Raw genomic sequence first — 23,487 nt, forward strand, 5'->3', positions numbered from 1 at the left:
TAGCATAATAAACTGCCTGGGTGTTAGGTTTTGTGACGTATAAACAGAAAACCACTTTATGAAGTATAATAAAAGAAATCTCGAATGAAACAGATTTTGAGGCAGATCTGTAATATTCTGTATATAAAATTGTTATATAACAATGAACTATTCCCCGCAGTTTCACCCATGTGCCAAGGAACACCTTTCCACACCCGTATAAATTGTATCATGTATCCTTTCTCAGGGTCTTAACCGTGGTCTTAACTATGTTTTCACCAAACCAAATTAAATTAAAATTGGTTTTGGAGTTTCGGCGTGACAGCGACGCAACCGACAGACAGAGTTACTTTCGCACTTATAATAATAATCCCTACTAATATTATAAATGCGAAACTAACTCTGTCTGTCCGTCTGTCTGTCTGTTACGCTTTCACGTCTAAACCACTGAACTGATTTTAATAAAATTTGGTACAGAGATAGAGTTGACCTTGAGAAAGAACATAGGATAGTTTTTATCCCGGACTTTAGAAGAATTCTCTTGGAAACGCGATATAACCGAACTCTACGCAGGCGAAGCCGCGGGCGGAAGCTAGTAGCAAATATAGCCATATCTTTCTTCAAGACATCTTGAATCTGATCTATCTTAACCGCTCGAGTATCTGCTGATGATGCAACGAAGAAATTGTGACGCAAAGCTAAATCTCCATGACCCAGTTCCCGCGAATATTGCATAGATCCATCATTCACCAGTCAAGATTGTTTGTAGGAAAACGTATTTTTTCATCTACCTTCCTCTTCAGAAGTGCTATATCGTTATTAAAAAATGTATTCCTCCTTTTTGTTGAAATTAATATTTTCAGCGATTTTTAATGTGGTAAATTTATTTTTATTAAAGGGAAAAATTAAAGTGCTTTTACGAAATAAATTATTCCGATTCGTAATATTTACGGTGATGATCATGGCTTACGTGGTAAAGTATATTCTCAGTAGCGTAGCATTAACGCATTACATGTAAAAGCACTTAAATGAAATCAATTAAAGCTACCAGTTATATCCGCTTAAAAATTTATGCTTCATTTTCAGATGAGTTTCAGAGAAATTTTGAGTTACACAATCAATGGTTCATTATCAACTTTTTTGTAGTTATATACAGAGAATTAATAAGCGTCAATCATCACGCTTGCTCAAAGAATTGTTGGCAATTTTAAACCTTAAAGTCCAGGTTTCCTGAAGAAGTTTTCCGTTACCTTTACTCAGTTTTCTAACGGTTTAGCTTACATCTATACAACAGAAAATTTATTGAAAAGTTTTATGATCATTAAACTGCATGTTTTGTGTTATAAATTGTTCCGTAAACACCAACCAATTATGTAGATACATCACTAGCCACACTTCTATTATTATCATCTTTCATCCCTTGACCATCCCTAATTATAGTAACAGGATACCTGTCACGTTTGAACTAACTATCCCTCCTCCTACCGTCCCCTTCCTAATCATTATAATTAATCTTATCCACATTAACAAAGTTGACACGGTCACGACTGCCCTAATTGATAAACTTCTTAACTATCCCTTGGAAGGTCCGTATGTTGACAGCTATACCAACTGTCTAGAAGTTGTGATGCATCCATAGTTGAGATGGATAGTTGCTATTTGGATATTCTGAGCTAATTCTGAAATAGTTACAGTATCGTAACTTAGTTGGGTACTACTTAGTAATTTTAGACTTGTGGTAACCTAACCGTTTAGTAAATCTTATGTGAAAATGTTTTTATTGCCAGTTTTTTTTGTAGGAAAATAAGAACTCAACAGGTTCCAAGTGACATACAGGCCTGTTTAACTGGAAGCTAACCCCAACATAGTTGGAAAAAGTCTAGGCAGAAGATGATTCAAGACTGTACTCTGTATACCGTTACTTCACTTAACTTTACATGTGTGTTCAGTTCACAACACAGAACATACGCTTAAATACCTATCTATGTATGTATGTTTATTAACCACGTTCCCCAGAAACGTGAGTACAGACACCCACATAATATAATAGTGCTGTGGTCTATCGATGCTATAGATGGTGCACATAGGTGCCACGTGCGAGTCTGTACAATATTTACATATACCTATGCTATTGTCAAATGCAGTTGGCTTTTATACTATACTAGGTTGTTACCGCAGTTTCTCCCGCGTCCTGTAGAAATTACTGCCCGTACCTACCGGGATAAAATATAGTCTATTACTCGGGAAGAGTGTAGCTTTCGATTCAACACCGGCCGGGTGACTTGTCAAAAATCAGCTGTATAATTAAAAATTGCATTAAAATAGAATAATTAGCTAAATCGCCCTAAAAAGTTGATAATTTAATAGTAATAGTCGTAAATATAGTGTACAAATGTTTGTGACGTTATTGCAAAAGGATAACTCGTAAAAATCTACACAACACGGAGGCGGTCAGCTGTCAACCGCTCAGTTCAAATAAATCGGATTTTAACGGGAAGTATCTCTCTATTATAACTGTAACACGCTTTATTATACTAATTCTCTGGCAGTAGATTATGTTATTTACTTTAAAAGTGAGAATAACGAAAAAAAAATAAAAATTAATATCAATTTTGTAACCTACCTTATCTTAGAAAATTAAAAATTAAAATCAAATAAAACTAAAGAAGTCCCAATACATTCTTGATTTTCATATAAGTTACATGTTCCTTTAACAGTAACTTCTGTTACATTACACATTAAAGGCAAATTATAGATAATTTATGTTAACAAAATCTATACTTAGCTACATTTCAATTTTGTACTTAATTTTCTATTAATTAAATCAAACTGTTCTATGCTATATAATCTTGAAACTACTAAATTCATATTTTAAATAATCCAACACCTAAACCTATTACCTAAAACTATTCTTTTCTGTCTTTCTCATCTTGTTTACTCCACGCTTTCAGTAAATACCTGACACCATGTTCGTTATGACAAGGAAGGCCACTGCCAAGGACATGGAGGTGAAACTGAAGTTAGCCCTGGAAAAGCTCAAAACATCCGAAGAGCTCTGTCAACAACTGTTAAGGGAACGTGATGACAGCGAGGAAGAAATTCAGAAAATAATTAGTAAAAACTCTGAATTGAAGTCTCAACTTGCAGAATTACACATCCAATATATGGATGTGCTGGATCAGCGGGATAGGTTACAGGATTTTGTAGGTTCTTTTAGTGAATGTAGTGATGCTCATGAGAGGGCTTTGAGTCGCATTAAGGTACTGGAGACAAGCTTAAATGATGCTCACAAGTCAATAATATGCTTCAAGCAAACCCAACAACAACAGGAAAGTGATGACACTCACCGCCTTTTCAGTGAGCTTGTTACTTCAAATCCACCTCATATTAATAATTTGAGTCACAAAAAGATTAAAAAATACATAAGAATAAACAAATTGATACAAAAAATTAAGAAAGTGTGTCATAAACAAAAATCCACACATAAATTAAATAATTTACTTAAAACTAAAGTTGAATTAAAAAATCAGTTAAATTTGTGCACTAACCAACTTTTACAAAGTAGGCTAATGTATGACCAAGACACACTAGTTCTGCAACAGGAAATGCTTGAACTGCAACGCGAATTAACAAAAATTACACACAAATATGAGACAGCCCAATATCAAGTAAAGGCACATATTTTGGCTACCGATGAGCTGCTCCAGTTAGGTAGTGAAAATATGGACCGTCTTGATTCTCTTAAAAATAAATATACCAACTGTACTTGTTCACAACCAGCAGTACAAGCTGTCCCAGAGTTAACATCGCCTAGTACTATGCAGTCAGCAGTGAGCAGTGACATAATACCACCTGTTGTCAATGTTCAGTGCAATATTCCACCATCAAGCATTTCATATAATAATAATTCGGAAAATCAAAACAATATATCACAAATATTTTCTGATAGATTTGGTCTTGGTTTTGGTAAATTAATCTCTCAATATTGTAAAAGTAAAATAATAAACAATTGTTCACCCGGTGCCAGCTACAATGAAATAATAGAAACAATTAAATTGACAAACCTTAATACCACTTCAACTGCCATTATGCTATTTGGAGATAGTCTAGCAGTCAATAAACAAAATATAATAGATTGTGTTGAATTAATGATAAAATTAAATAATACAACAAATTGCAAGTTTATCATCTGTGCCTTACCATATTCTAAAAATTTTACTATAGAACAAAATCAGTACATATTTAATTTAAATCTATTAATGTACAATATAACCAGGCAATACAATAATAGAATAATGTACTTTGATACAAATAAATTTATAAATAATTTTGTAGTGACAAATGATACAATGTATCTTAGTTTTTATTATAAACGACAAATTGCTATATTGATAGCAAATAATATACAAATTGACCCGGGTTCTACTACGGTAACCTCTTCTTTTAATAATATTAGTAGTTCTACTAATACAACTATTGATACACCTGATAGTTTAAACTACATGGTGCGACAAAGGGTGGGCCACATCAACTGAATGTTGTACATCAAAACATTCAGGGCCTTTCCGGCAAATATTTAGAATTAAGTCTATTCATTGAACATTATATGGTACAAGTTATGTGCATAACTGAGCACTGGCACAGAAATAGTGAAATAATATTCCTTAATAACAGTAATTATACAGTACAAAGTTCATTCGTTAGAAAGGAAGCCATCCATGGTGGCTCTCTTATAATTGTAACTAATAATTTAAAATGTAAGGAACGTTCAGATATAGTAAAATTATCAGTCGAGCGCAATGTAGAATTATCATGTGTTGAACTGGAACAGTTTGTTATAATTTGTGTATACAGGCCTCCTTCAGGTGATTTTAACACTTTTGAATCAGTAATGGAAAATTCTCTCTCTAAACTTAATTCCACTAGTAAATCACTTTTAGTTTGCGGTGACTTCAATGTTAATATTTTAGAATCATCTTCTTTAACTACAAGGTTGCTAAACTTATTTAAATCATTTAACTTAGTAAATTTATTTCTAGAACCAACTCGAATTACGGCAACCTCGTCAACCTGTTTAGATAATATATTTACTAATTGTAGCGCCACAGAGACTCTGATTACCAATGGCCTAACTTCCGATCATTGTGGTCAACTGGCGCGGTTTCCTGATAAAAAGAATAAAATCAAGCGGGAAATAACATGTCGGCCCTTAACAACCAGTCGTTTTAATAGTTTTAAAAATAATATTAACGCGAAACTAGACAGTGAAATATTAAATAAAAACAATCCCCATTTAATGTACGGAGCACTATTTGATATAATAAAATACGAATTTAATTCTAGTTTTAAAACCAAAACGCTCGTACTAAAAGAAACGGCTAACTTCAATGAGTGGGCTACCCCCGGCATTTACAAGAGTAGAGCTAAGCTGTATGAGTTGTATGAAATGAAAAATTATAATTTTGATGAAAATTTTATTAGATTTGTTAGGAATTATTCTAAATTGTTTAAAAAAGTTTGTCATGCGGCAAAATCAATGTATTTCAGTAATAAAATTAAGAATAGTAAGAGTATAATAAAAGCGACGTGGAATATTATAAATAGCGAGACCGGGAAAATCAAACAGCGTGATAATCAGTATAAAATCATTAATGAGAATCAAGTTTATGAGAAAGATTCTGATGTAGCTCGCGAATTTAACACATTCTTCTCTAATATTCCAATCAAGACCACTAGCGGCTTAGACTCCTCTGCCACCAACGCCGAAAAACTTTTACGTAGTAGTGTTAGTCAATGTGAAGCCACATTTACCTTTAGTTATATTTCACCTTATGACATAGTAAGAACCTTCAAGTCATTAAATTCAAAAAAGACAGGTGATTTATGGGGTATCTCTGTTAAAGTCTTAAACTGTATTATTGACGATATTGCGCCCTATTTAGCTCGTATATTTAATGAGTGCATTGACTCAGGTACCTTTCCTGAACTTATGAAATACAGTAAAGTTATACCTCTCTTTAAATCCGGGAGCAAGAACGATCTAGGTAACTTTAGACCGATCTCAATTCTGCCCGCGTTGAGCAAAATTTTTGAAAAGCTAATTTTAAATCAACTCCTCCGGCATTTTAATTCATACAATATTTTACATGCGGAACAATACGGTTTTACAAAGGGTCGCTCCACAACGGATGCCGGAGTTGCTCTACTGAAACATATATTCAGTGCGTGGGAGAAGTCACAGAATGCTATCGGGGTGTTCTGTGATCTTTCCAAGGCGTTCGACTGCGTCCAACATGAAACGCTTACCCAGAAGCTAAAGTACTATGGTATTAGAGAGTACTTAGTGAGAGTATTTAGACTTAGTGTTATTAGCTCATATTTAAGCGGTAGAATGCAATGTGTTGACGTTAATGGTGTCAAATCTTCCAATCTACCCGTTCGTTTGGGCGTACCGCAAGGGTCGATTTTAGGTCCATTTTTGTTTCTTGTATACATTAATGACTTGCCATATTATTTAAAATCATTGTGTGATGTAGTATTGTTTGCTGATGACACGTCTCTAATTTTTAAAGTTGATAGGAATAGAGTAGATTTTGATGACGTGAATTCTTGTCTTTCACTAGTAACGCAATGGTTTACAGCCAATAATTTAGTTTTGAATACGAAGAAAACAAAATGTATTAAATTTGCTTTGCCCAATGTAAAAAATCTCGGTCCCGGTGTAATTTTGAACAATGAGGAACTTGAAACGGTACATGCTACGACTTTTCTAGGGATAACAGTAGACTCCAAAATTCAATGGGGTGAGCATATAACTGGCATCACGGGTAAATTAAGCTCTGCTGCGTACGCTGTCAGGAAAGTAAGAGCTCTCACCGATGTAGCCACGGCGCGTTTAGTGTACTTTAGCTATTTTCACTGCATCATGTCCTACGGAATTCTTATGTGGGGCAATGCTGCCGATATCGAGAATGTTTTCGTACTACAGAAGCGCGCTGTCCGTGCTATATACAAACTTGGTGCTAGAGTCTCCCTTAGGGAAAGGTTTAAGGATATTGGTATTCTGACTGTGGCGTCTCAATACATTTATGCCAATATAATATACGTAAGGCAAAACCTAGATTCATATAGTAAAAACAGCGACGTACATCATTTTAATACTAGAAATAAACACAAGTTAACCGCACCTAATTATCGTTTACATAAGGTACACGGTTCATTTGTGGGGCTTTGTGTACGCATTTATAACAGAATTCCGGTTCATCTGTTGGAATTAACGGACAGTTCTTTTAAAAATAAAATTAAAGAAATTCTTGTTAAAAAGGCATATTATAATGTTAATGATTATTTCACAGATAAACGCAGATGGCAGCTCTGAAGTGGAACAAAAGTGCTTTATTTTATTTTGTATTATTCGGTGTTTTAAATTAATAATAAATAAAATTGAATTGTATAACTGTAAAATAAATTAATAATAATTAAATTGTAATAGACAGCTGTGTTGCTGGGAAGTTTGTTCTTCACCGCTTCTTCTTTCCAGCCATAACACTAGGAAGTGGTGAAAGGGGGGCGTTTTGGGGGTGCTGTCATTCTTGTAAAATTTTGACGTTAAAAAGTGCTAATCGTATTAGCCTATTTTAATAAATGATTTTGACTTTGACTTTGACTTTGACTTTGATAAGTGAAAATGAGCGCGTACAAACAAACAAAAAAAATATTCCTATTTATTGTATTAGTATAGATTTGTGTGTCAATTTAGGTAAATTATGTAGCATTGTTACAACGAATCGTTGCAACTATAACTTTGGACTTGTGCTCGGTTGGAGGAAGTTAATTGAATAAGTCACTTAATGCGAGAACTATCGATAAATAAATATCTACACAACTACTCAAAAATAAAGGTAGGTATGTACTTAATACGCAAAAAAACGCGTGGTTTCAGCCGCACTCATATCCAGATAAAAAGTAGACTAATGTGATTCTGATGTAGCTATCTGTTTATAAAAAATCTTTAAGGTAGAATTCCGTGGATCGCGGCTGTCGCAGCCGCGCGCGGCCTACAACAGTCGTCGGCCTCTCGCGGCCGTACGCATCTCAACATGGTCTAGCGCTTAATAACATCTATAGAATCTTAGTAAAACCAGAATTGAATTGTTTTTATTTAGTCGGCAAAACTTCCTTTTGTTTTCATTACAATAACAAATGCTTTTGAATCAGTATTTGGTAGTATTCTTCTTCATTTCTACTTTTTAAAGATAGTGTCGATTGGTAATCTATTTTCATTATACAGCCTCAGCAGCACGTTATCCTCCTCTTCATCAAGGATATCAATTAGCACTTCGACTATAGGGAACGGACGAACAAAATCGACTATCAGTTCTGTATTTTTTTGCATCAAGATGTAATAGCCATTCACGTTTATAATATTAGGGCTATATAATATTAGTGCATCAGTTTCCAGGTACAATAAACATTAGGTACTACAAATAGCCGTGTGTTAATATTTGTTTTACAGGAATTACGTTTCTTAACAAGGTCTCTAAAGTACGAGAGGTAGGTACACAAACCAGACTGGACCCTAAAGACCCTAAATCATCTTTGGAGTTCCTGCGTATCATGTATCATGACGAGTTCTTGCATGTTTCGGAAGGCACGATAAATTACTGTGCATCAGACGCATATATTTAGTCAGAAGTCGGGAAATCGGACAAATGAAACCAAAATCATGACCACTGATTTACTGATTAAAATTTCGAAATAAGTGTGAAACATTTTAATTGCTTTTGGCATACATGTTGATTACCGCGGCTTTCCCTCGCTTAATGAGATAAAAACGTATCAATATCGGAACTGATTGCCAAATTAACATCGTTACTGCATGCTATACATCTTGTCAATTATTTTGCTGTTTAATTAGTAATTATGTGGCCTTTATTAATTTTGGTATCAAAATAATTAATTTGAAATTGTTACACAGGGGAAATCAGCAGATGTGTTACTTCACAGGTAAGTTCATAAATCTTTGCAAACCGGAAAGTGTGACAACCAGTCTTACTTAGGAAAGTGCCAGACAGAAGATGATAAAATTGTCAAAGTATAGAAAAAAAACATTATATTAATTGATTAAAAAAAAATACAAATAAGAACATAATTAACACAAGAAAATAATTCACCACGACAGTTGTTAGTGCATACTTATCAAAGCAGCCAACTACACGACATTTCATTAAAAATGTTGTCAGCGCTGTACCAAGTTATGAAAATTTGATCACTCAGTCTTAACTTCACATGTACTAAGTTAGTAAGTAACGTAACTTAGCTGAACTTATGAAGGGTAGCCTTCAGTATGCACATAAATAAAGGAGGGGAGATGTGTCGCCTTCAGGCGAATACTAACGAAGCTACTTAGAGCAGACAACCAACTGGAAAGGCCCTGAGCACAATGCCGAGTGACATAGCCTATATTTTATCAGGTATAACCTTCCCCCTGGTACGCAGGTATAACCGCAGGAAAATAGATAGTTTTAATATGAAGTTAATTAGTTCCAATTAACTTTATATTTATTTATATTCTATTGCAACAATAATGATAGTTCACTCACACATTTTCGATCACCGAAATTGGTGAGTATGAGTAGCGCTGTCGTAGCTTTGTAAGAGGGAAGGCGTAGCTATGGCGTCTCTAGTCGGTTATATTATCCAATGACGCAGATGTAGTATAATAAACTTTAGGTATTTGGTAGGTTTTATGAACTTTCTGGGAATAATGAAAATCGATATGTTGTACATGTGTATGCCTGGTCGATTTTAGGAGACTCGACAGATGTAGGTACTGAGTAACAACCTTATTTTTTAATGATGTAGGCTGCCAGATTTTTAGGGGTGACTCTTGATGCAGTTTGTTAGATGATCTGAAAAATAAACTACCGATTTGAAAAATACTTTCAGTTGTAGATAGCCAGCAAGGCATATAAGTATGTTACTGTTTATCCGGTGAAACCGCTGGCAGAAGCATGTTAATTCATGTTCCAGGAACAAAGTAATGACATTTATCACACGTTACATCCACAGCGATTATAATGATTTCTGATTTCGTGTAAAACCTCAATTGCTAATTATCAAAATTAATTTCATACAACGCGTGTAAAATAAATCTATCCAATCAATTATGTCAACGCTAAATGCTACTTAATATTATATTGTATGTTTTGGATTTTAATAGAATTGACTGACAGCGGTTTTCATTAAAATAATAACATTGGTACTCTACCTGTGGTCAAAATGTCTGTATGTCTGTCATGATTATTACAGGACTGCTATAATGTGATTTGCAAACCGATTTTACAAGCTTAATTTTAATTTATTTGTGAAAAGCCTGTTTACACTCGTTTACTGCTTTCATAAAGTAACTTTACTGTGAGTTTAGCTACTGACTAATAGCCAGTTTCTTCATCAAAAGTTAAAGCCAAAGTAAAAGTCAAAGTAATGTCTAAAGTAAAAGTAACGGTCAAATTCAATTTTTCTATTAGTTTTGTCGTCACTTTAGACTTGAAAAAACAAATTTGACCGTTACTTTTACTTTAGACATTACTTTAACTTTAACTTTTGATGAAGAAACTGGCCGTAAGTACGCAAGGGTCAAACAAGAAATATTAACAAAACACTAAGTATTGACAGTAATTTGACGAGAGCTGCAGTTAATTGCTTATCATTTTGACTATAATAAAGTCACAAGTAATATAAATAAAACACAGTGTCATTTGTTCGTAACGAATCATATTTGTAATTCACAATTCCAAAACTAAAACTGATTACCTAACTTTAACGTTTCAGAACTGCGTGTAACATACTGTAATCAGCATTCACTGTCGACTTCGAGACGACGATGCTGGCTAAATTCCCAAATCAAACATGTCCATTTCATGTCCACGATATATGTACTCTGCTGATCCTTCAATATAACAAATTCATTATTCGCGTTCTTTTATTTCTTCTTTTGAAGTGGTGATTTTTTTATCACGTGTGTCTTCAAATCTTCATATCAGAATACAGTATGATTTTGTACTCTTAGTTTGTTTGTAGGTTCCGTTGATTGTAGAGCCGTTGTCAACATACAGATAATTTCGCAACTGTATGACCAAACGCGGCAAGCGCACACGGTCTGGCCGAAACGCCGGCACATCGACGCAATGTCAAGTGGAACTGATGTCAGTCGTAGTGCATCTGTTTCAGTGTGTCGTCGTCTAATTGTCTACAAGTTAGTGTCTAACCTTAGTTTAAGCGACAACCACTGAAACATTGGAGTCTGAATTCTAGATGTCTATCTCAAGTGCAAAGCCTTGTTGAACTATTAGTATGGAGCAAGCCTTAAGGTAAGATTCCACTAAATTGTACACGCACCTTTGTTCGCGAGCAAAAGATCGCGTGCATCGGTGAGAGTTAATGACTATTTTTTTTTATTACGTATATATCAGGAACAGCTGGAATATATAGTATACAACATAGACATACACATAAAAAATACTACTGTTTTGTTATTTGCATGCCCATTGCCGGCAAAACATGGAGAACTTATATTTTTTTTGTAACATCTATGTACTTACCACCCATGTTTGCAAAATAAATGATTTGATTTGATTTGATTTGATTTGAAAAAGTTGACAATTACTAAACTAGCATTATTCGTTTGTTCCATTTTTCTTATTTTCTGTATCCTGTGTACATAAACTATTAACTAAATTAATTAGGTATGTTCGCGTAAAAAACATGTTGCAATTTCACGGACATTTTAGAAATGTTGATTGGATAGAGCGAGCAGGGTCAATAGCCGTACTCCGATGGAATCTTGCCTTTTAGACTATCCCTGACTGAAGCGTCTAGATTGAGTGGAAATTGCTTACGTCGAGTGTGACCTGAGTACAGGTGCATACCTATTTAGACGCATGAATACGAGTGTTAAGTCTGGTCTATAGAGTTGTATAAACTTGGGCTCGAAAATAAAATGAGGTAATCTAGCCATCCAATTATGGGTTGCTTGAATATTTGAACATAGTTCAATATTGTTTTGATGTCCCGTTCAATTAGTAGCGTGTAACATGTAGTAAAACTATTACATAAATTATTATTGTTATTAACTCGCCGGCAAAATTCAAATAAATGCAGCTTGATAGTTACAAACCCTAATAAAAGGACCTAATAAACCTATCAAACATTGAAGTACCTACAGGTAAAGGTACAAAAAATATTTAATGCCCTCCTAGATTTAGGACCTATAAGGCTAAAAGCACACCAATGACAGTCATAAATATTTCAACTATACATAGATACCGCAGTCTAAAAACAACAGCTGACCTGTTTGAGGCTATTTCGAGAATATCTCAATTAATCCGTCAACGCCAACAATATAATCCGTTTATCGTGGTTTAGCATATGAATATTAATTGGTATTGTAAAAAATATTTTATTGAAACGACCAAAAATATGGTTTCAATAACAAACCATTGAAATAAAATTACTATCGTATGACATTTCGACGTATAAGCAAGCATATATAAGGTGCTTTAATATTACCTGCCAGGACTTGAATGGAGGGTAGTATTGCGTTTATAGATTACAATAGTTAAGATAAATAATTGATTATTTGTCATATTTTTTTTCATACAAAAAAAAAAAACGTATAAATTTGACTTAATTTATTAGTTTAAAACCATCCAGTAGAGTTGCGCGTTGCCACTCTTGCAGAACAGATAGAAAGAGATAGCAGTTGTTTCCATTGACGAAGCGACATTACGCCGCGCCCGTAATTTGTGAACCACGTTATGCAGAGTAGAGCCAATGTTAATTTAACTTGTTTAATGTCTCAAATTGAATTGACTGTTCCGGGGAACGAAATTTCTTAACTATTGTAATCTATAAACGCAATACTAACCCCCATTCAAGTCCTGTCAGGTAATATTAAAGCACCTTATATATGCATGAGCCACGCAGTATTGTTATTTTTAGCACGTACTGGCTTCCGCCTTCGGTTTTACCCGCGCCCCGAGGTAACTACTTTCCGTAGCCGGATGGTGACAAAAACTATCCTATGTCCTTTTCCCGGATCTAGGCTACCTCCCCTTGAAAGGTACATTCTTGAGTTACGTAGTAGTAGTGTAAACCTACCACATAGGCATCTAGGTACCTTATAGGTATCTAGGTACCTCTATACATATATAGACTTGTAACCATTTGATAAACACAATAAAAATAAATCCTCTTTATCGTCTTTGGATAAACATTACCATTATTTCTACCTAGGCAGTACTATAAATTTCATGTAGTTACTTCTGCTTGAAACTTGTCTTACGTCTAGACATCGGCACTGTAATAAATATATTTAAGGTAGTCGAGTGTAGATGTTCCTCACGAAAGCAGGTAAACTATGTTTGTGTGTGTACCTAAATGTACATGAACATTGTGTTTGTATGGCTAACCATGTCTGGGAGGGCAAATAAAGTTGGCGTCCCTGAATGCTACCCAGTAGCAGAGGCAGAGGCAGAGGTAGTCAGAGGCCGTCAGGTGGATTTGGGAAAACCCAGACACCAGGGCTTGGTAGATGATTAAACACTCGATAAAAGGAGAAAAAGACCTCGGGAGCACTCGGTAGTGGCAAGCCAACATGCATGTACATTTTACACACACAAGTCTATAACTTATTAATATGTTTTGGGTGCAATGTAACCTCCAAAGTAATCTCTCTGCATTTGCAAATATTCAAAAGCAAAAAAAAAAGAAATTCTGTACATTTGCTTGTCCCACTGACATATTTTTAAACTGTGTAATATCTCTATGCCTACATTATGATAATATCATATTCACATTTTATAGACTGTAATAATGGCTGGAACACTCATATATTTCAGCTTTTTCTTCTAGAAACGATACATTTTCAGTATTCGTGGCCTTTTGGGCAGTTTTAGGTCCCCTATGTTCTACTTTTTATGGCTAGATGGGTGATAGTGTGGGAATTTATTCAGTTTTCATGTGTATTTGATGCCAAAATGGTGGAGCATTTCATTATAATATTCTTTTGTCCAACACGTCTACATTATTTGTGTATCTACCGCAATTATCATAGATTATTTAACCTTCGGAATAAAACTCTATTTTCAGTTTATTCGCCTCGAAATGATCTATTTTTAAAGTTCGACGAAAAGGGGTGTTTCAAAAAGTTTGACCAATGTGTAAATGTGTCACTGTAGCCCTTAAACAGATGAATCGATTGGGATTTTGGGATGCGATTTTTATGGTTGGAAGCTGGTTAACCTGTGGTGGTTCTTAGACAAAATTAATCATATTCAGCTTGACCGTTTTCTAGTCTTTTCCAAACTATGATGGTGGCCTGTTACAAGCTTTACTTGCAATGAGAATACACCCAGTAACTAAATAGAAAACAGCCCGTTATCAAGTAGATTGCAATTTCAATAAGCGCACCATATCGTGTAATTGAGATTTTATCAACTTGTTTATCTTTGAATGTACTTGATGGTGCTCAGAGGAATTCCATTGATTAATATTAGTAGTTATTTTTTTTTTGGGGATTTTTTTTTTTCCAGAATTTGGGATGGATTTTTACAACATCCTTTGTAAAATATTGTTTAAGGCTACAGCTGTGTACGGCGGTCGGTGGCGATATGTATAGTGGTGGAGTTAATGTTTTGCTTGGGGGACCTCTCTCGGAACAGAGTGTTTCTATCTATAAATTTGTAAAAGATGTGTTTTTGAGGAGAGATTCTTTTTAGTTCGTGTATTTTATTATCAGTTTATTTTAATTTCTTTTTTCATTCAATCCTTAGTTAATTTTTTATATTCTGTTTCGGGTTGTCTCTCAAGTAAGGCGTGGGATTTGCCATTGTGCATGTCGCCATTGATTATATCGAATGGCTCTGGCATTGAGTCTTTGAATGCACAATATTTAATTCAATTCACTAATTCACAAAATTTTTTATTGACTATTTTTTATATAGAGTTTCTTATTTGTTTTTTTATTTAATTTGTGTAAAACCTTACGAGGGTGGCATAACGCAGCCGCGTTTAAGCCTCTAAAAATAAAAGATTAAAAAAATATATATTGTTAATATTTTACGATAGCAGAACTAATTGTACTACGTCACGTGACATTACTAGTTATCTTGTTAAGTTCAAACTAAGGTTAACTATGAAAAGCAGAGGTTCGAAAGTGTACCCAATTTGGCTTCTTTGAACTCGAGAATAAATAGGTATGTATATCGTTTTATACCTTTTGCAACCGCATATTAAAATTCATAATGCATTTACAGTAAAGCAAGAAACACGCATTTCATCTTATCGCCATATCCCGTCAAGATTAATAATCTGAGTGATAACGTCATAAAAATGCACTATGCAGTAAAAATATCTTAAGTTTTCCATCAGTATGCAGTACAAGGGTATAATATAATACATAGATGTCATAAAGAAAAGGCCTTTTCACATAAACTTGAGGCAGTCTCAACCTATTCATAATTTTTCAAGTCAATTTTTTTAAGTCAATAATTTTTATTTATAATTTTCTATATTTACATATGAAACATATATTTAACATTAATATAATACACACATTGGTACACTTGCTATAAATTAATAATTATATTTACAAAATTGTATCAAGAAACTCTGTACCCAAGAAGAGGCAGGCAGCATTGCCACGTTTGGATGGAAATGCTTAATATTAGTCAATAATTTACATCTAAGATATTTCGAAGTATATTAACTAAGAAAAGTTTTATTACCTGCAATTGAAATAGCAAAGCCGCGTTTAAGAAGCCGGGAATTTACGACTTCACCACGAAGGTTTTTAAAGTATAAAAAGATATCATTGAAAAATATCTAAAATTTCGACGCAAATCAACTGATTTTATAAAATCACAAACAAGAGCTTGTAACTATTTTGTATACCTTTTCAATATTAAAAAAAATATTTACACTAGAATAAACTTCTAAATATCTCGCGACAAAATTAATCAGGCTTGACGCGACGAAGCAGAGTACTTATTGACATTTAAAAGATATTGTTATTAATACCTCTGATACCTAGTCGATAATATTCTTATATAAAATAATGTTTTTCCAAATGTCAACGGCCCTAGTCAATGAACTTTAAGCTGTGCTTTCAGACTAGAGGATTTTACGCTCGGCAAAATTTGCAATATTTATTGACAAGTAATGCTAGAATATTTCTCAGAATATGTCGCGTGTAGAGAAAAACAGTAGAAAATCCACTAGTGTGAAAGCGCTGTTAATCGTTCTGATTAATCAGTTTTCTCAACCGTGACAAATGAATCAAACACATAAGTAAGGCCTCTTGAACCCTACCATTTCCTGTAGTGATTCGAAGAAGACTGAAAAAATGCAAAGTCTGGATAATAAGTTATAGTAGAATTAAGTAAACGCACTATTATGAAAACTTTAACAGGGCTTTTTTACAATGATATTTAAAATCGTGCTTAAACAAAATATATATGTAGTTGCGCACGCCAGATCTTATAACTGCAAAGGACCTTATATTTGTATACTGAAAAAAAAAATTAAGCAATATTTTAAGGTTTTTGATTTTGGCCTCAACCCACTGTCAAAAGTTATACGAAGGTGAATGGAAACTAGATGTCCCAAAATTCAAAATTCTGTTTCACCCTCCCACGTCTGAATGTCAGTCTTCAAGTGAACTGTCACATAATAAGTTAACTGAGAGAAAATTATAAATTCAGTGAACGTAGGTGTACGAATAATATCTAGCTTAAGTGGTGAAACTTCAAATGAAGTACGAACATTTAAGTGGATTATTTATCATTACAAATTAAAGTTTTGAAAAATTGTGACTAATTTTAAAAAGTGCTAAAAACTAGTATGACTTTATTTTTCACTTCGAACGCAAAAAGAGAGGTGTTATAAGTTTGAGCGCTGTGACTGACTGCGGCACCGTAACTCTTAACGGATGAACCGATATTGACGTATTTATTGTTTTAAATGAAAGCTGGTTTCCAGTATAATGTGTTTCATCAAAATCGATCTTCTGTTTCGTCAATGACTATATTTTTATTGTACTTTATTAAATACTAGCCGTTTTCCCGCGGTTTCACCCGCGTCCCGTGGGAGCTACTGCCCGCACCGGGATAAAATATTGCCTATGTTACTCGCAGATAATATAGCTGTCTAATGGTAAAAGAATATTTAAATCGGTCCAGTAGTTTTTGAGTTTATCCATTACAACGAAACAAACAAACAAAGTTTTCCTCTTAATAATATTAGTATAGACGAGAAATAATATTTATGTTCCGTAAAAATATTTTAAGACTTACTTGTCTAAATATGCCACTTTTCAAAGTGGATGACCAGAATGGTTAGATTCCACATGTGATGACGAAAAGTCCACGACCGGTAGATACTGTTGTGATGATTTCACCTGTAACAAAGAAATCAATGTAATAAGTCATTAGTAGATGCATTATTTCATAATTAATTCCCTATGTTCATAATAACCACTGCAATCATGTTGAAATTAACTTTACGTAATAGATATTTTCAACTATTTGCCAGAAATCAATTAATAACATCCCAAAATTAAACTTTCCACATATTATTCTACCAAAATATCTAAATTCAGTATTAGGTTTCGGCTCCACTAAAACGAAGCGAAACGTTAAAGTTTTTAACACCCTTTAGAATGTCTCTATCTGACCACTGGGAATCCTACCCGGGGCTACGGGATTGTTTGAAAGAGTTACCACAACCTTGGTCCATAATGGGCTTAAGAAGGAACATGGGTTTAGTCAGTAAGAGTCTGACACTCCCTTACGCTGCTATCCCACAGCGGGAGGGCTCTTTCGATGATTTCCCATAAAAAAGGGTAAAACTATCCCATTCCTCTCTATTTTGGTAAAGTACGAGTCTTACTACCATCAAATTCATAATAATAATATTCGGTTCACTTCCAAACTCCGAATAACAATGTTCGGATAATGATATGCATTTGATAGTCATTTGTTTGTAGGTAGTCAAAACATTGGAGTCGGTCGGGCGAATGATTGGCGTCGTGCGTTTGTAATCATATCCAAATGTGATCAAGTTATTGTTTATATGATAGGAGGAACACGTGTTGATTGGGTCGTGTAGATATCCTTATACTTAGTATGTATTTAGGTGTAGTCAAATGTGTTATTGTCGGCCTGGGCACTATAGGTATAGCTCTCCACGCTTACTCAAGTCAGTTAAAAATGCATGAAGACATTGGAATTTGGTCAGAAGAAGGTTTTGAATGCTCATATACGTATACATTCTTTCTAACCAATTTTTCAAGATGAATTGCATATTTTTATATTTAACCGGAAATATTGTTTCAGCACAATCTTACGTGTTCGTTTTCTTTGACGTTGACATCCTTTCAGTCATTTTTGAGTTTATCGCAACAGACATACAAACTGACAAATTCAGCAACGGATATTGTTTTAGAAATAGAGATTTCCGAAATATCCAGCCAACAACAGATTTATAGACAGTATTTTACTGAAAACTAGTTTATAGAAGCCAGCCATTCAATCTCAACCCAAATCTCCGACAAGACAGAATCTCTCGAGTACTGTAGTGGCTATTGATTTGATTATTTGACAGACCATTCTATTCGCTTTGTGTTCATAACTCTGTGGAGCCTTTGTCTTGACCATGAGCGTGAAAATTCTGTATTGTTGAGGTATTCTTAATGATTGCACACTAACGGCTTATTCGCCAATCATTTAAGATAAATTCTTTACACTAAGTAATACAAATCTTGAGTGAATTTGTCGCATAAAGGTGAGCACAACACTGAAGGATTGGGTGCGTTATGTGCAAGCTAGAAAATTAGTTAGAGAATCCAAAACTGGTTATAACAGGATTTTCAGGATATTCCTTATCTACATTTCGAGTATCAGAAACAAGTAAATAATATACATAGAAAGGGTAAAAAAACTAATGCATAGCAAGCCTTAAGAATACTGCAAGAAAAAACACATCTAGCATAGAAGATCATAGAGACATTTTTAAACACTTCCTTACACTCATTGGCTAATTATATAATTGTCTCTTTAAACTAACATTCATTCATCAATATAGAAGCATGGCTATTTCAGACATGCACACACACACACACACACACACACACACACACAAACAGTCACGTGGCAATAAAGGCGTCAATCATATCAGTGTGTCGAGCCAGTCGCAGACCGAGTATATCGTGTTATCTGTACTGGTTCTACTGTTAAATGGGTCAGTTACTAAAGTTACAACCTATTGACGACTCGTGGCGTTTTACAGTAGCAGTGGGGTTCAAAGATTGCCCACGTAAATGTGATGAAGAGCTCAGATAGACTAGGTACTCTCCTGCAAACGGGTACATTGGAAGCTGACTTCTACATAGTTAGGAAAGATTCACGGTAGTAGTTGACAAGCTATAATGGGCCTCATCAATTCATTTTCTTTCTCTAAAATATGTCATAAAATTTCGTGTCTACTAAGGTCGTGTCTAATATAGGTGGTTTGTTAGAACGCGCTAATATCAGGATTTATTGGTTCAACTTTTTGTATATCAATGAGTCAACTGGAAAAATATTTCAGTATGCGGCATAACTAGTTATTGAGAAATTCAATGGCTACTTTTTATCCCGATCTTTACCCAGTGTGGGCGTAGAACCCACGGGATACGGCAAAACCGCTGGCGAAAACTATTTATTATTATATTTAGCCATTGAATGCTAAAAATAAAAACAATGACGTACCACACTACCCGGGCCCGTATTAATCAAATTTCTGGTCACCCCGACCTACGCGTCCCGATGAAATTCAATCATAGTGCATATTAATATTCCATTTGTTCATGAACTATATTGAACTATATGCGCGGCAATTTTAATCAGTATAGTCCAAATTGCTGTAATATTTCGGATTGCTGACAATTACTGAATCGGATCGTAGTTAACATTAATTTATCATCATCTACCTAGCCTTTTCTGTACCAACTAAAGAAATCCAAAACTGCTGAACCGATTTCAAAAATTCTTTCAGTATTGGATAGCTATTATATTATAAAGGTTGCCGGAAGACGCTGGATGCAGGTCCAACAGGTATCTGTGGAGACCTAAGGGGGAGGCCTATGTTCAGCAGTGGACGTCCTATGCTGAGATGATGATGATGATTGGAAAGCTACGCTCCCTTCTCGAGTAACATAGAGTACTTTTTTATCCCGGTACGGGCGGTAGTTCCCACGGGACGCGAAATAAATAATACTTGTCAATAATGTTACTGTCTACAAAAACAATAGGAAAGTAAGTAAGTAGGTCTGTTCTGTTGTCATTTGAATAAGCTCGTTTCGCAACCCGCTTTCCTTAATTGGTATAATTAATCAATAAGGGCTCATATAATCATGAAGATAAATTGATAAATAACTTGGAACGACTGAATTACTGCCGAATGGGACGCGATTTGTCTTGCTTTAACTACAAATGTAGGTTAAGACAATGGGACATTTTATTAAGACCAGCATGTATATAGGTATTAAATTCGAGCTTCATATGTTATATAAAAATAATACCCTAGAGCGATGTCATGGCCCCACCACCATGTAGGATACATAACAGGAGAGAGAGACAGAGATATTATATTAAAGTACTCATGTAGAAAAATACAATATAAAATTGGTAAAAATCGGTCAGTTCTACCTACTTGACTAACACTCAATTGCCGTTTTCTTTTAGATATTCTGTCCGATCAAGTCTTAATTTTCTAGCATATATTCATAAAGGATAATATCGACAGGCCCATGACGAACAATTTTAATACAATTTCTACACATAGCATCAATTAACATCACTCAATTACGAGCCATCAATCAATTCAACGTCTATTAGACGAAAGAGGGCGAAGCCGGCCTCTATTCAAATTTCATCCTTATCTTCTAGACAATAGAAGTTAATTTACCCTGAAGTCCCCTTATTAGTTGTTTGACGTTTTAATCAATTGAATCGGATGTCGCTTTGTCGTTAAATAATTGGTATTTGAAACGAGAAGTATTGAAAATATGGTTTAGTTCTGTTGTTGGTGACAGTTTCAAGTTAAGTTGATTTTGATTACAATCGAAACATTGATAAATGATATTCTGAACTATACAGTTTATACAACTTAAGTGTCTATGGATTCCATCATTCATAACAATGCATGCATATCTGTTTCAGTAAAAAAATACCGCATTATCTTCAAAATTGTTAATGTTCTTTCAACACAACGCCATCAAAAGAATCGAAGTCATAAAATGCGTTAAGAAACATACATTATTTAAGTTCTTTCATTTAAATTAAAATATTCATGTATTCTCGATGAAAAAATAAAATTTTCAGCGCAAAATCGATTCTATAATACCGTATGCGATTATCGATAAGACTTATTTCGAAACGAAAAAGGGGCCAGCAGTTAGAAAATCATAAATTCTCACGAAGATTGCCAACTCAAAGGAAAAGAAAAACCTATTAGGAAGATCGCATTAATCATTTTTTCCTAACATTCACCCACCAAACATGAATTACAGATTGTAAAGCCCATTTCATTTTTATAAAAAAAAAACACTGCTTTTCAACATTTATTTTCATAAAGAAAACCAAGGATTACAAAAACACGGGACTCGGAAGGCAGAAAAAAATTAAAGAACATTTTTTTCTCTTAAAAATAATTTTATCCGTACGATAAGCGGTAACTTTATTTTTAAATCAAGCGAACTCTTTGCCTCGTAAAGATAAGGAAAAATATAATAGATTATATTCTTAATCTTTGAGTGCTTCGAATTGCCATTTTTCCCTTTAAAAAAACAAATTATGATTATTGAGAAAAAAATGGCTTAGTCGAATACTTTTTTTTAAATAATGTCAATCTGGTATATTATGCCTTCCTGTCCAGTGTTTAACAAGTCCAGAAAAAGCCAATACTTTCTTTTAAGCTCGGTAATTGAATCGTCTGGAACAACATTAACAGTACCTACAAGAAAATAGGAAAATTTCCTTTAAGAAAACAAAACTTTGTACCTTGAGCCTGAACGTGGATCGAGGGAGGCGATGACCGAAGAAACGATGGATGGATTGTGTAAACATGATATCAGACCATTTTTTGGTGCATTTGAGAATTCTGTCAGTCAGAGCAAAAAAAGCAATTTTCCCATGAAAATTAGCTGCTGTCTACTGCACAAAACATTCTGTGCTCCATAACTTGAGAGATGATGTCAAACAGAGAAGTATGGAAGAATAAGACATGCTGTACTGACCACAAACCAAATTCGTATAAGGTCAGGAGTGTAGGTACTTACTTTAGCATAAAGGTATGTTTAACTTATTTAATAGGTACATTCGCATCCCATTTCAACAAAACCCTGTTCCATAAAATACTTCATACAGAAATTCCTTTTATAAAGGATATTAGATTAGTGGTTTGCCGGATATCCGGTTCTCGAAAAAATTGAGGGAATAAAGAGCCTACCCGGGCGCACATCCGGCGTGTACCGGAAGTTCTGTCGAATATTCAAACTAGCATTGTTATTGCGAATAGGTTATAGATTTTGTTTATAGCCCGGTCAAAATAGACATAAAAGTAGTGGTCAAATAACAAAAATTCCCACAGAGCTGATTTTTGGTGGAGAGCTAGATTTGATCATTATAAATAAAATACTAAAAGTCCCCATCGATCCCATGTGTGCGTCAAAAGTTATTCGAGGTCAAATGTCAAAATTTTTGGTTTTTTGTGTTTTTTTCGAAAACGGTAAGTTTTATCAAAAAAGTACATCAGACCTAAAATTGTAGATTATACAATTTTATACAAAAATGGCATTAGCAGTTTTGTCCTAAATGTTACCATTCCTGAGATATCGCGCTTCAAAGTATATTCCATACATGACATGCACACATTTCCACGCCACCTGTGAGGTAGTATACTCGGCGCGTTTTTTTTTATCGTGGTTTCCCCTGTAGACCTACTCCACTAACTGTCATGACAATTTTAGGATAGTTTAAGGGAATAATTGCCGTCAAGTTCTAATATGATGTCATTATTGATATTAACTATTGGGTTAACTATTATTGTGATTGTTTTAGATTTATCAGATTCATACAAAAACTCGTGGTGGCCTAGTGGGTAAAGAACCAACCTCTCAAGTATGAGTGGGTTCGATTCCAGGTCAGACAAGTACCAATGCAACTTTTCTAAGTTTGTATGTACTTCCTAAGCATATCTTGGACACCAATGACTGTGTTTCTGATGGCACGTTAAACTGTAGATTCTGGCTGTCATTGAACATTCTTGGCAGTCGTTATGGGTAGTCAGAAGCCAGTAAGTCTGACACCAGTCTAACCAAGGGGTATTGGGTTGCCCGGGTAACTGGGTTAAGGGGGTCAGATAGGGCAGTCGCTCCTTGTAAAGGACTGTACTTAGCTACATCCGGTT

At 34.5% G+C, this 23,487-nt stretch overlaps 3 protein-coding genes across 6 annotated transcripts in view; 2 read left to right on the plus strand and 1 right to left on the minus strand.

Annotated features, from left to right (window-relative positions):
- The window catches only part of LOC124633264 (allatostatin-A receptor), a 184,360-nt gene that overhangs the window by 73,067 nt on the left and 87,806 nt on the right, over positions 1-23,487 (minus strand). For all 4 annotated transcript variants that reach the window (XM_047168441.1, XM_047168439.1, XM_047168442.1 and 1 more), the window contains one exon: positions 17,334-17,437. The gene's annotated coding sequence lies outside the window, so the exon portion shown is untranslated. The remainder of the gene's footprint in view (positions 1-17,333; positions 17,438-23,487) is intronic.
- On the plus strand, positions 2,277-7,390 carry LOC124633266. Its single transcript, XM_047168443.1, has 2 exons — positions 2,277-3,336; positions 7,335-7,390. The coding sequence occupies exons 1-2, from the start codon at positions 2,946-2,948 to the stop codon at positions 7,355-7,357; spliced, it is 414 nt and encodes a 137-aa protein (XP_047024399.1). The 5' UTR covers positions 2,277-2,945; the 3' UTR covers positions 7,358-7,390.
- Positions 4,586-7,139, plus strand: LOC124633263. Its single transcript, XM_047168438.1, has 2 exons — positions 4,586-5,676; positions 7,077-7,139. The coding sequence occupies exons 1-2, from the start codon at positions 4,586-4,588 to the stop codon at positions 7,108-7,110; spliced, it is 1,125 nt and encodes a 374-aa protein (XP_047024394.1). The 3' UTR covers positions 7,111-7,139.

This window comes from Helicoverpa zea, chromosome 9 (genome assembly GCF_022581195.2).
Source record: "Helicoverpa zea isolate HzStark_Cry1AcR chromosome 9, ilHelZeax1.1, whole genome shotgun sequence".
Lineage (NCBI taxonomy): Eukaryota > Metazoa > Arthropoda > Insecta > Lepidoptera > Noctuidae > Helicoverpa > Helicoverpa zea.

Excerpts from the sequence above, each read along its gene's own strand:
- LOC124633266 (XM_047168443.1), top strand. The coding sequence starts at position 2,946 with ATGTTCGTTATGACAAGGAAGGCCACTGCCAAGGACATGGAGGTGAAA. Across the intron at positions 3,337-7,334 it reads TGACACTCACCGCCTTTTCA|ATAAACGCAGATGGCAGCTC; the intron begins GTGAGCTTGTTA and ends ATTATTTCACAG.
- LOC124633263 (XM_047168438.1), top strand. The coding sequence starts at position 4,586 with ATGGTACAAGTTATGTGCATAACTGAGCACTGGCACAGAAATAGTGAA. Across the intron at positions 5,677-7,076 it reads TCTGATGTAGCTCGCGAATT|TAATATACGTAAGGCAAAAC; the intron begins TAACACATTCTT and ends TTTATGCCAATA.